At 35.3% G+C, this 14,144-nt stretch overlaps 1 protein-coding gene across 1 annotated transcript in view; it reads left to right on the forward strand.

Annotated features, from left to right (window-relative positions):
- LOC107096380 (triadin-like) overlaps nucleotides 1-13,939 on the forward strand; it is a 46,033-nt gene extending 32,094 nt beyond the window's left edge. Inside the window, exons 26-29 of the mRNA XM_015393000.1 lie at nucleotides 2,216-2,260; nucleotides 2,341-2,373; nucleotides 8,382-8,435; nucleotides 9,155-13,939. Of these exons, the coding sequence (XP_015248486.1) occupies nucleotides 2,216-2,260; nucleotides 2,341-2,373; nucleotides 8,382-8,435; nucleotides 9,155-9,303 (281 nt within the window). The 3' untranslated portion in view covers nucleotides 9,304-13,939. The remainder of the gene's footprint in view (nucleotides 1-2,215; nucleotides 2,261-2,340; nucleotides 2,374-8,381; nucleotides 8,436-9,154) is intronic.
- The last annotated feature ends 205 nt before the right edge of the window (nucleotides 13,940-14,144 follow it).

Here is a 14,144-nt window from a genome sequence, read left to right on the forward strand (position 1 = left end):
AAGGTGCAGCTATAGTTAATTGTTTTTTAGATTTTATCTGAGCATTGGAGCCTCTACAGGTCATGTTCTTGGTTTGTAAATAATTACAGTGACCTTATAATTCTTCCCACATTGATGAGCTACAGCAATTTCTTCCCTCAGGTCATTGCAGTTGTCTTTCCTACTTGTTATCAAACATTTGCACCAGATAGCTGCACAATTTTCTGCTTTAACAAAGGTACACAAACTTGCCGAAAATCAATTGGTTAGGTGTACTTGATTAACACATGAATGATAATTAACTTTTATATTATTTTGGTAAAAAAGCTGTATGTTTTTTCTTTTTTCTCTCAGCATTCCTGTTAAAATATTGACAGTATCTCTAGTATTCCTGCATATTTTTTTGTACATTGGAATTTAGATTATTATGATAATAGTCACAAGGTTTTAATTGTCAGTGGTGCTTTAAATTTTACACTCTAATCATTATTAAAACCAAACCAAACCTGAGCTTTAAGCAGTAAAAGCTAACTAGGGTTTCCAGTTTGATTCTTGCATTGTATAATGTATTTCAGTTTTAGCTTAGCAGTGGGCAGGATGAGATTCAACACTGACTTTGACCCCACTTTATCCGCAATAACTGAATCCTCAAATGATGTAGAGAAGAGATTTAAAGCCGAGGGAGTTCAATAATGTTAAAATGCTTAACAAATGAAATGGAAAAGTGGAACGATTATAGCCAGAATGTGTGGGAGTGGGAGGAAACGGTCAGAAGAACAGCTTTGAAGAGATTACTACAATATTCCCACTCAGACTCATATTGAGGAGATTATAAAGCATTTAACTTAGAGGAGAAAAGGAATCATGTGGATGTATGAATACAATAAGTGAGTTACTCACCTTTTTATGATATAAAATCACATAGAAATTAATGTGATGATTAATGTATAAAACAAACATGAGGAATTAATCAAAAAGCAGAGACAACTCCTTGGAGTCTAAACTGATATGCCAGAAAATATATTTTTTTTAAAACTACAGTTGTTCTTGAACATTTTGAAAAATGAATTTTTCTTTAATCAAATAGTAAAAATAAATAATAAAAGGAATTTAACTTTATTGATCTCACAATGGAGAAAATAACTCTCTGCATTTAAAGCATCCCCTTGGGGAGCAGTGGGCTGCCACTGTGCGACGCCCAGGGAGCAATCAGGGGTTAGGGGTCTTGCTCAGAGGCCTAGAGTGGCAGTCTTTGGGAGTTGGTTTCAAACTCACAACCACAGGATTCCAAGCCCTATTCCCTAACCACTAGACCGCCATCCCCATAAATTTAACAAATGCTACATTAGATAACTTATTTTTTATCATTTGCGATAAGTAAGGCTTTTCCGTGCTATTTATTATAGATCCTCTGTTCATTTAATGTGTCCGACTGTATAAGATAAAATAAAATCACACTGATTTATAATCTCAAAAACCAATTGTTTAAATATGACACACTTAGTGTTAAAATATAAAAATAAAGATAATGAAAAAGAAAGAGCTGAGTAAACACCAAAGAAATAAAGTTCAAGAAACTATTCGTCTCGTTTTCCTTTTATCTGATGTGGGACCATCAGCAAGCAGGGTTCAGAAACCCTCTGATTTAACTTGTTGCTGTCAGCAAAAAAGCTCCAAGTCAGTAGAAATATCTTAAATTGTTCTTTAATGTTAACTAAGGCCAGTAATTTAAGTCAAAATTAGAGCCCAGGATAAAACTTTGAGGCTTTTGCAACCTTTCTAAGATGGTTGTTTGATGGATCAACTGACTAGGTTCTGCTGGTTCTTCCAAAAACTGGGCTGTAGCTCGGAGGAGATGATATTAATAAACAAATAATCAGTCAGATCTGCTCTCTTGCTGATTTAAAGTATTTGCTTTGTTTTGTTTCCTTTTATTTTAAAGGATTTCTTGTGGTGCCTTTTATTTTTTTAATTATATTCTATCCTTACTGTTTGTCTCTGCTATGTTATTTGCATTTCTAATTCCTTACCAAATTGCCGGCCTTTTATGCATTTAGCTTGATGTCCCAGAGAAAATCTGGCTCCTTCGAAATATGGATTACAGTATGTGATTAAAGTTGTTTTCCATCAGATAAAACCCTAATTGGGGTTTTGTTTTCCGATATTACGCGTAGGGAGAGTAAAAATCAGAATATGTTTTTCAGGCTATAACTGGACTGTCTTTCTTCTCTGACAGGAAAAAGTACAAAGGCAGAGAAGAAACCTGTCAAAGAAGATCCAGGTATAGAGCCGGAAAAATAGATGTTCTCTAGGGATCTGGACTTTAAACTGATCAGCATTTTTTCCCCCTTACTTTTCAAGCTCTAGATAAAGAGAAACAATCACCCAAAACAAGTAAGTATGACTTTGTGGATGTTATTTACTGAAAATTGAAAGCCGTTCCATTATAGCAATGACATTACTCAGGATTAAGCTGAACTTAATACAGTGAGAGTGATGTGATATACGTAGATACAGGTGGGAAAAATGCTGACAATAAAGCCATGAGAAGAACTAAATACACCCTTGCTGCTTTCATAGGGATTAGGAGCGAAAGTTTGCTGATTAAACACTTCAATAACTGATGATCAGCAGTTTGATCAACATCAGCATTTTTTTCAAAATCCCATATGAGAGAAATCACTGTAGAAAAGAACCTACAGAATACAATAATAAAACTCTTAATTCATGTTCAACAGCCTTCACAATAAAAGATCCCATTTACATCTATAAAGATAAATAATACAAAAATGCCTAAAAAGGAATAAGATCAAATGTATTTATTTAAAAAGCTATTGCATGGTGAACAAAGAGACTTTTCATCCTGTTGCTCCTGACTCTGTATCCATGCCCGTAGGGAAGCAGATTGAACTTTTTGTGCAGAGCGTGGTTTTGGTTTCCAATGATGGCTTTTTTACACCTGGCTGCTCATATACAGCAGATGGTTCCTTCTTTGGAAGAACTACTTCACTTTTAACATCTTGTCTCATTTTGTAGATATGTTGACAGTTTTAGTAGGGGTATTTAAAACCAAGGCAATGATAGAAAATATATAAAACTTAATAAATGTTGCAGTTTGTGAAAGGACAAATGGAAGCTGAACAGAAATAATAAGACTTCAGTTGATGAACTTCTAGGCAAATGCATTTCAACCTGGAGAGACTCACAAAGAACAAAGCTACAATTACAAAATATTCAAATTGTTTGTACAGGTAACTCAATCATATTCTTCAACTTATTTCTATCAAAAGAAAGCCAGCTGATTGAGAGGACTCACTGACTCTCTGAAATCCTTTGCACTGAGCATGCATTTAGCGACAGTGGAGAGTAAAACTCTTTTTTAACAGGAAGATACCTCGAGCAGAACCAGGCTCGGTGTGAGCGGCCATCTGCAGAGGACTGGAGTTCAAGATGACAGAAGCAGATAAAGACATAAATGAAATAAGCAATTTAAGTGATGCTGTGAATCAATGTACGCCTCATTGATTAAAGTAGAAGAGAATTAGAGTAGTCTGGCAGGGTCTGGACACTGGTGGTGGAATAAGTCAGAAGGTGGGTGGGACAGAATAATATGAGAATGAGGGAGGAGATGGGGTGGAGGTGGGTGAAAGTTTGCCTGCATGTGGGAGAGAAAAGCTGGGCCAGGAGCTAAATGAAGGGGATCCTGAAAGATGATTGACTTCTGAGAAGATGTGGCCCCGGAATTGATTGACTGGAAAAGAAACAAGTGCATCACAGGTGGTTCAGGTGAAGCTGATAAGTGTCTTCCAGATTGAATTTATGCTTAAGCTTAATTTATTATCTGTAATAAAGTGGCAGGAGTTGAATGGTTTCTGGAACAACATCCAGATAGTTTAGATCTTTGGGCTATTATGCAAAGCACTTTTTAAAACAAATTAGCAGCTCAAACAGTCGATGGAGCAAATAAGCACTGATAATTTGGTTTGATTTGTAGCCACAGGATGTGTGCACCTTGCTTTTAGACTAACACTAACCTCCTCTAAAGATTTCCAGTTTCATAAATTTCCAATAAAATGGCCTAAAAGACAAAACATACAATAATCAAGGTGTTGCTATGACTTGGTCAGAATTTAGGCCTCATCTTGCTTGGAATGCATTAATGGTACCATGATGGAGCCCAAATGAAAGAAAAAATGGACTTATGTCTTATATCTCTAGCAGTGTGATAATTAGGATTAGGCCAAGATTTCCTAATAAGCGTTGGAAACTGAGTCACAAAAATTAGGCACTAAGAGTTTTATTTCCTCAAAAATTTATTATTGTTAAGTTTTGTGATATTAGTAGCCTTTATTTCTTAATAGAATGACAGGACAAATAACGGAGAGAGAGAGAAAAGATTCAACAAATGTCTCAGCATGCAGGATTCAAACCCAGGATAACGTTGAGGACTAAAGGGCAGATTATACTTCTACAACCTCACACATCAAATGTCGCTTAGGTCTGGTCATGAACCAGTTTTGCTGGTATACTTCTGCACCGTTGGTCTGGAATTTCTAGGGACGCACGGTAGTTTTGCGCCAAAGCGAGGGGGAACATGTTGGAGACATCGCGAGAACTTCGGCTGATGGTCACGAAAACTTTGGCAGCGCCGGCGGGAGTGTTGATCTTCCAAAACAACAATGGCGCGTCTGCAAAATATCACGGTCACGAAGATGGATCTAGAGTTGCTAGACACCGAAGAGGAACAGGTTCTGGCTGATCTCCCTCCAGGAGACCTTGGCATCTTTACATAATTTGTCTGAGGCATCATACAAGTGGTTGTACTTCCGAACCTCCTTGATTAACCTTTTGTCGTAGTTGTCCATTGTAGTTTTTCCTCGGTTTTTAAAAATGGCGTGCCCCGGCATCGAATCAAGAAGGACGACCACACAGACAGCTGGAAAGGCATACCAGGAACCAATCACTGCGCACTTCTGCTTGAGATCTGTGCAGGTTTTCGACCGTCGGACGCGTAGTGAGGATTTTTTTGAGGTGCGCAACAGCGGTTGCAGAACCTCTGCGCGGGGTGCGTGGTCGTGCACAGTTACAGATTTGACGGTTGTAGAGGCTATGTTTCAGAAGCATAAATTGGCCTTAAGTCCTCCACATATCAGTCAACACTTCACTCCTTCTCCTCTGACATATATTTGTTTGGAAATTCTTTAAACTTCAGATTGCAGGGTGTGCCATTTAAACTAACTTTGCTTCTCATCTTTGCCAGCTTAAACATGCTGAATGGATGTGGCAGGCTTTGCTCCCAACATAACTGGGAGACAAATAGGCAATTAAAACCTCAGTACGCAAACACTCTTTAGCTGTTCATTTAAAGAAAAAAAAACAATTTCTGTTCAGGTGGGTTGACTTTTAGCTAAAACTTCCAGTGGGCTACAGGTGAAAACGATGATGGAAGCACTTTTTCTGTCAAGCTTGATGACCAACAGTTTTAACACTAACTTAATGCTTTATCCATCAGTTGTTTGTCAGTTTCATGATTTTTCAGCATTTTCTCTTATTTATATGGTGTTTCTTAATTTTTGTGACATTCATCAAATTATCCCAATGACACAAAATTATCATTAGCTATTTCTATGCTGAAAAAAGTTTCATACAGAAGGACATTTAGGACAATTACTCTATTATTAAGACGTATAGAGTGAAAACTCACAAAAATCATATCAGCATTAAGAACAAACTTATAAGAAACAAAAGACATTTCAGTGGGATAGAGTTTGGAGACAATTTCTCATTATACATGTATGTTATACGCCTTCAGAGTAAGAATGAAAAGTCTATGACCACTTTGATATTAAAGTTGTTCCCCATCTGATAGGGATTAAATCTCCTGTAATAAAAGAAAACATCATCCAGATTATATTTGTTCAGTTTTATGTATTTAATCTTTACCAACATGACCAATGTGGCAGTTTTGCACAATGATTATTTTATTTGTATGCTTTGTTAATAGCCAATGGGAAAGACGCTCCTTCCTGTGAGGTCTGAGGTATAAAGTATGTTTCACCATATTTCCACTGACTGAATCAGTATGAGGAGATAATAACATCAATGGCAGCACATTAGAGGATTTAATGAGATTATCTAATTGAGATGCGATTATCCACATATTTAAGTGTCTTGCAATATTTAAAGAGATTTGTATTTTATAGCATCAATAACTGGACAGATTAAAAATGAAAACTCATTTATTTGGGGTATTAGCCTCCTGTTAATGACTCATTCAGTGGATTATCAACACTGCCCCCAGTGTCCCCACACTTTTTCATTTCTGACACTCCACCTCCTGTTTTTCACATCTGTTTGATATTAGAAGCTAAAATCAAAGCAGAATTCATGATAAAGTGCTTTAAAGTCTCCCTCTTAAAAGAGTGAGGACATTAATACTTTCAATTTAAAATGGTATGAATGATGATATAGATTTTCAGCCAGTCTGGAGCAGCACACTAGTAGGGTGAAATTGCAGTTCCATTACAACAAATCCGGGACGATATCTGACACCTTGCTGCCGTCAAAGGTGCTGCTGTTATTAAAGTTTTAAAGGATTATAGTTTCTCAGTATCTACAACTTCAAATTATTGTAAAATCTGGGCTATGCACTTAATTTTAGTTTCGTGAGAACTGAAGAGATTTGTTCAGAACAGTTTAACATGTAACTTTTCACGTATAGGTCAGGATGTGTATCTTTAACACTTTTTAAATACTATATTACTTACAATGTCCTAAGAAACCTGTTGACTTAATTAATAACTAGAATATGACTTTCAGTAATAAGATACTAGATAAATATTCCTATTCTTGATAACCATGGTTTACTCCATAATGATAATAACAGCTAAATATATGACGAAACAGATTACCTAAAGCAGGGGTAACCAATTAAAAATCAGAGCGGTCCTAATAAAGAAAATCAACAACCAGTAAAGGTCCGGAGACATTTTAAATCATAACCTATTACTTTAAACAGAATTTAACATTGAAATAAAATGCAGGTGTTTCTGCATCCATGTTACACATCAAATGTTTAAATAAAAAAATAGAAAGAAAAAGAAAATTTTTCCATTTTAAAATCAAAATTGTTTTTGAAGTAGAGAACAACGATCGTTCAGTTTGGTATATCGACAATTTCCTTATTCACTTATTTTTATAAAGCACCTGAACTAATCGCTTTTTTTTATGGCTTAATTTGAGCAGTGGGCTTCAGGCTGACCTGCAAGGCTTTAAACCTGGTTTGAATGGAGACTAAGCCATTCTCAAGCACATATCAAGGTGCTCATTCGTGAGCCTGGATCCATATTTATTTTTGATTCTGTTCATGGTGGAGAATCCTGCTTCACGGCAGCAGGTTGAGACAAACATCCTCTAAATATGCAGGGTCATCTTTGAACACCATTTCACTTTTTTTTCACAAGTTTACCGCAGTTCTTCCAGCAGTTCACACTTTCTTTGCTTCCTTTTTCGCATCATCTTCTCCTTCTTTCCCATCGCCCGGCTTGCCCCAGGTTTGCCTGCTGTGTCTAAAAGTAGCAGCAGCAGCAACCCAGACTGACAGCAGCTCATTGGTTAATTTTATCACATGTAGCCTGGTGCCAGACGCTCCAGAGGGCTTTACCATATTAACAGGAGAAGCGGCGCAAGTGAAGTTAGTCTTTGGACAACATGCAGTAATTTATAAATGTTTTAAATCAGGTTGGGTCCGGATTAGCCAGCAGGTGGGTCCGGCTATATTTGTTCATTATTCTTTCAGTGATAGTCATTCAAGTCCTATAAAAATGTTTCTTCTATGTAAAAATAATGATTGCTTAAACGTAAATGAAAAAAGTTCTATTTTTTAAATCCATTTACACTTTAAAGGATAGAAAACATGTTGCTTTTCTACTACCCAGTTAACTAACAGTTTGAGTGGAGAATTTTTTTTTTTTAATAACTGATCAAATCTATCCTGGAGTTAAAAATAAATCATTCTGTGCTAAATATTTAATACGTAAAACATATCGGTTTGACAATAGATCAACTTCCCGCATTTGCTGTTCCTTATTTCCTTTCTCCAAAGTTTCTGTATTCGCCCAGAAGTTTTTAACCTCATTGGTGGGAAAAATAATTATAAGATACATAAGATAAGACATAGGATAAGAGAAACAAGAGATATAAATAAACTATGTAAACAAAAACACTTTTTTAAGCATTTTGTTATATTTCACATGAAAAGATAATAATTTAGGAAACAAAAATCTGCCTTTTCTCTTTCTGCTGATAACTTGCATGTATACACTCACTTCTCTTTTCCTGTCTCTCAACAGATTAAAATATAATTATTTAATCTAAGTTTATTACACTCTAATTTGTTGCAGAGAACCCTGGGACTGAGGACAGTGTCACAGATGAGACAGAAAAGAAGAAACCAAGTAAGAGATGCTGAAATGTGATGTCATCACAGTTCAAAGGTCAACACTACATATTTGTATACATTTGTAAAAATAGAAGGTGTTTTTTTGCAGCATTAACTCACATCTCTTCATGATAATAAATCAACTGTACCATAGTGATTTATATACCATTAAGGGATATTATTAATAAACAGATTAATGTGTCAGTTAGTCTGGTATTTTATTTTTATTTTATCCATAGATGAATATATATCCATGAATATCCTATTAATCAATCAGTGCTGATTAAAAAGTATAAACCATTTCTTTTTTTATATAAAGGCTGAAATGCATTTAGTCACCTTCAGTTCCAAATATCCTGTATTTAGATAGATCATATAAACTAGATTATTCAACACAAACAAGAAAATGCTTACAGGAAGATTTACTTGAAACCTATAGCATGTGACAAAACAGATGGTTGAGTTTTTAGTATTTAACACTGTGGATGGACTCATTTCAAACTCAAACCTGGATTAAATTTAGTTCTGCAGAACAAATTACTTCCTAAATTTTAAGTTATGTTGTTGAAATCTGACCTTCATCAGTTATTTTCAAATAAAAAAATAAGAAAAACAACATCTGTTTTTTCTGATAATTCACATCCTCAGTCAGAGTGAAAGTACTTTGGGATGGATCATTGATAAATCAGTTTTCTGCATTAAACCCGCATTAATTTTCACCTTCTTTTCTCTTAGGCCAGAAATACTTCCAGTGTATCTATTTCCCAGGAAAACAGGCACACTATCCTTTACGACCTTTCACCCCAGCCATGTCCCCCGCCATGTTGTCTCCTGCTGTACGATCGATGCTGGAGCAGAGAGCAGCCAGAGCTGCGGGGCAGTGACCTGACTCCCTCACAGAGACGTGTCAGTCAAACCAACAGAGATATTTAATTCTGTGACATTCTTTGTTTGCAATAACTGACACGGGCAAAAAGGAGGGAATTCTCTTTGATCTTTTATTTATTGATTCATTTAATGGTTGAGCTCCTGGGTTTTATTTTGAAATGTTGCTGTTCCTAACAACTTTTTGCCTCTATACACTGAATAATGGGACTTGTTGGTTCTGTAAACATTACCTCGGTTTTTTTATGTAAAAATTACTGCAAATTGCCATGTAAGTGCATTTACTTCAAAATGACACCTTTTATGTCATGTGTTACTTTCAATTAATTTTTAAATCTATATCCATCAACATGCAAGAACATTTATTTCATCTTACCCAATAGCATTAACAAACCAGTTCCCAGATTAACAGATGCAAGTACTATGTACTCGGATATTAGGAGTAAACTTGGTGCTATTTTCCTCGGCTGACCATGTTTAGGCCAGAAATAGAAAATATTGTTTACTTTTTGGCTGCAGGGTGGTGCAGTTTGTAGCACTGTTGCCTTTGCAGCAATTAGGTTCTGTGTTTGATCCCTGGTCCAGGGTCTTTCTGCATGGAGTTTGCATACTCTTCCCATGCATTTGGATTCTCTCCGGGTACTCCGGCTTCCTCCCACAGTGCAGAAACATTACTGTTAGGTTAATTGGCATCTTTACATTCTCCTTGTGTGTGCACGGTTGTATGTCTCTGTGCATCTTTGTAAAATTTAACAGCAAAACAAAAGTACATTTTGTTGACAAGAGAAATTTTGCAGTAAAATTTGTTTGACTTTGTTAAATCAACTCCTCTTAGTAACTTTGATTTAATTTAGTGAAATATACAAAGAATTTCTATGTGGAAAAAGTTACCTTGCTTTTTCTAAGTACAGTGTGTTTTTTCACTGTAGTCTTTTGCATCCAGCATTTTTTTACCTTCATACATTTATTGTGTAGAATCTTAGTGCACGTTTCATTGCTTTAAGATACACTCCACAGTTTTATGCACATGTAAATACAAAATATGTTCCCATCAAATCTATAATCCATATTCTTCTGACTACAACCAGATTTCTTTTGCATCAGATATTAAAAAGCTTGTAATATTTGACTTTTTCTAGCACTGTCACAATTTTTTAAAGTAATCTGCATTGCCCATTTTCATTTCCTCTGCTTACCTGTTGGTGCAAAAGATTAGCATGCAACTAGCATAAAACCCAAACCCAGGAGCTCCCACTTTAATCCCAGCAGTATCCCTGTCTCCAAACATCTACTTGTAGCATCCTGCTGCATACTGATGAACACTGAAACTCATCCCATCACAGAATAAGTTGTTCTCCTTGTTTGACCTGTAGATGGATCTGTTTTTTATTCTTATAAAAATATGACTTAAAAGCTAGCAGTGAACTCTGAACAACCTGTTTGTGTTGTTAAGGAGATTTCTGCTATTTAAGATTGTGTCAAAAATATAATTCTAATAACAAAGATCTTGGTAAACAGTTATACATGCATGTAGTAATTTAAGTTAAACTGGAGATATGGAAGTTCATACATTAAGTATGCTGTTAAATTATTCAAGTTATAAATAAAAAAATATAGAAAAACCTAAGGCAGAATTACTTAGAATAATTTTCTCTTGGTATATTTGCTGCACTGTAAGAATCATAGTTTGACTGTAATGGGAAAGGCTGACTGAGAAAATGCTCTCAAAAGCTTTAAATAATGAGATAAATAAATACCTGAATAAATAACTAGATGTTTCACTGTTCATGCATTTGTTGAATTTATATTTATAAATTTATATACATAAGATTTATATGAACAAATAGGAGCAGAAAGAAGAAAAATCTTATATAATCTGGTCTTAGAAAAAGAGGAGAAAAGAAAATGAAAAAGAGATTGCATTCACAAAAATAGGAGTATTTAGTATTTCTATCATTTTGTATTTCATATATCATTGGTATATAAAGGTGATGACTACATTCATATTTCCACAAAGTTTCAAAGATGCAGCAATCAGAGTTTTAACTTTATGCTTTTTGGAGACGGGAAAACTGCAGGACAACATTAACGTGACCAACGGATGCGATGCTGTGATGTCTGCTACAGCGAATGAATGTAGACGTTCTTATCGGCCTTGAATTGGGCCTGATTAGTTGTCAAGTTTTCTTGTACCTCGATCTCTCTTCGTTCCGGTGATGTGACTCCGCTCCGAGTTTGCCTCTTTGGTTTTAAGCCTCGCTGAGCACTGCTGGAAATTTCCTTTTACTGTCTTATTAAACACAAAGTTTATGTTACTGTAAAGAAATAGCAAAGGAGTTTGACTCTAAAGGATGACTGCTAAAACCCCCACGGTTTACTTGAAGATACAGGCAGTTTAGTCACTCCTTGTGAAGTTTAATATTACTTTATATTCTAAGTTTTGTGATAAGCTGATGCCTTTTTCTAGATAATGCACACTGAGCATGCAAAAGTTTTATTAAAGTATTTAAATCTGAAATGTTGGACAGAGGAAAGCTAATCCATGTTTTATTATGAGCTAGCTGGTTCTTTATATGCAAAGTGGAAAATTTGCTTCATCTGGGGAGAAGACAACAGCTTTGAGCAAAACATGTCTGACAGTGTGGATGTTACCGACTAGTTTTTTTACACTCCGAAGGAGCCGTTAACACTGGTGAGAAAGTTTTTATTTCACGTCAAACGGTTTTCTTTGATGGGTTTTGATGCATCTAACCCTCAAGTTTGTTTAAAACTTTAAGTTGATTAGTCCTAATCTAACATGGGTTCAGGGAAACTATGAGCTCTGCTCGCTTAAACGGTTTATGGATTTAAGTGTGAAAAAGGGAAAATGTAGGATAGCTAAACAGGATCTGACAACCAGCGAATGTGTTTTTTGGAGGCGCCTTAAAACACACCTGTGAATCAGGTGTTAACTTTCAGTTTGTTGTAAATGCTTCGTTACTGCAGCACAAAGTGCGTCTGTGTTAACTTTATTATATTAACTACAGTATTTACATTGTACAGCTGCAGGTATGTTATTGGTAAACTGTAGATGTAATGTCAGTTAAGGTGGGACAGACCATAATATTGTAAAAGAAACAGAAAAGAACAGGAATCAGTATTATCTGATGGAAGTTAAGTTTTTGTTTTAATGTCTCCTTGAGGTGGAAAATGTAACTAAAGCTTGATTTTATTACAAGTTTAATATTCATGTTTGATATTTTTTGCCTTGCAATGCATGCTCTTTTAAAAAAACTGTTGATTGTTATAGTTTATTTAAGTGCTCTGCCTTTACATTTTGCTATTTCTTATTCCTTTTATCCTGTTTTTTCCTCTCTGTTCGATTTGTGTAACCACAGCTGCACAAGGATTTTATCACATTTACAGATTTAATCCTCGACGCAAAGAAAAAACGTTTGACTGTTGCATTTTTCAGAATCAGAGAAGTAGGAAATGATGTTTAGAGTTGAAATGTCTTGAAATTGTATTCCATTTACTTTCAGCATAAATGTTTTACTGCTTTAACTAACTTTGGTGCTTAAACTGAACACTTGACCAAGTAAACTGGTTAAAGGTTAAAGGTGATCTGATTCACTTCATCTGTAATCTGCATATCAGGCATGTGTTTTATGGAAATCCTGTCTATGTGTTTAGCATGGGTTCAGGACATTATTATGCATTTAAAAGTAACAGGCAAGTGAAGTAGATCCACATCCATGTGGTAAATGGACTGAATTTATTCATATTTTACACTTAGTGTTTTAAACTGTGCACAAACACCTAATCCCACTCATAAACAAGAGGCAGTTTGAGGTTAAGTGCCTTGCCCAGGGGTATCTTGACATGTGGTAGGATGATTTTAGCATCAAACCCACAGCCCACAGTTGTTCTAACAGCAATAACTACAGTATATCTGCACATAGTCACCAAAGTTGTTTTGTCTTCGCTGGACTGACTGTGTCAGTAAATATAACAGAATGGTCATTTAGGAAAATCTACTTTGACTTTATTTAGAAAACATTGATGTTCTGCTCGTTTGTTTTCCTGTTGGTACAGCGTAGATTGACCCTTAACTGTTTTTTGACAGCTTTCCACTTTTGGCTGCCCAAATTCTATGTTTGAAAATAACTTCTGCTTGAATCCATGAATGCTTAGTTTTTTTATTTGCAGCAAACGTCACAATTGATTATTTTGCAAGAACAATTTGTTTGCAAAACAAGTGAAATGTTTAGATTTTTTGTTTAATTTGTTTTTTATGTTTTATGCATGAAAAAAATATAAATTCAGCCGATGCTTAGTTCTGTTTCACATCATATGGTGCAAATATGTGACTTATGGGTGTAAAAACAATAATGTTGCCATTAGACTGCCTTTATCGACCTATTTTATGTAATCTAAAGCAGAACTGTTTGATGAAACTGATTGTTGAGAGAAAAAGCCTGATCTAGTTTCATTTCTGAAGCCAATTAAAGGCCAAGAAAGACCTGAAGACTCCAAAACATCAGAGTGAGTGAAAATTTCTGTTGTGTAAAATGTTGAAACTTTCACCACAATTGAGTTTTCTGTGTTATGACTTCAATAAATATTTGAAGCCATTTGTGTATCATTGTATCCATCATTGAACATCTGAATAGTTTTTAAAGTGCTCTAAATAGGCTTTATTTGGTTTATTATTTAGATTATTTCATTAGAAAGATAAAGGATCAAAACTGATAAAATGTGGTCTCACAGGCTGTTCCCCTTTTAAGGCAAATCTTGAAAAATCAGTCTGATGAGAGATCATTTTGAGCAATGTAGGAGGTCAAGTTTATTGTAAATGGCA

The sequence above is a fragment of the Cyprinodon variegatus genome, unplaced genomic scaffold (genome assembly GCF_000732505.1).
Source record: "Cyprinodon variegatus isolate N-32 unplaced genomic scaffold, C_variegatus-1.0 Scaffold619, whole genome shotgun sequence".
Taxonomy (NCBI): Eukaryota; Metazoa; Chordata; class Actinopteri; order Cyprinodontiformes; family Cyprinodontidae; genus Cyprinodon; species Cyprinodon variegatus.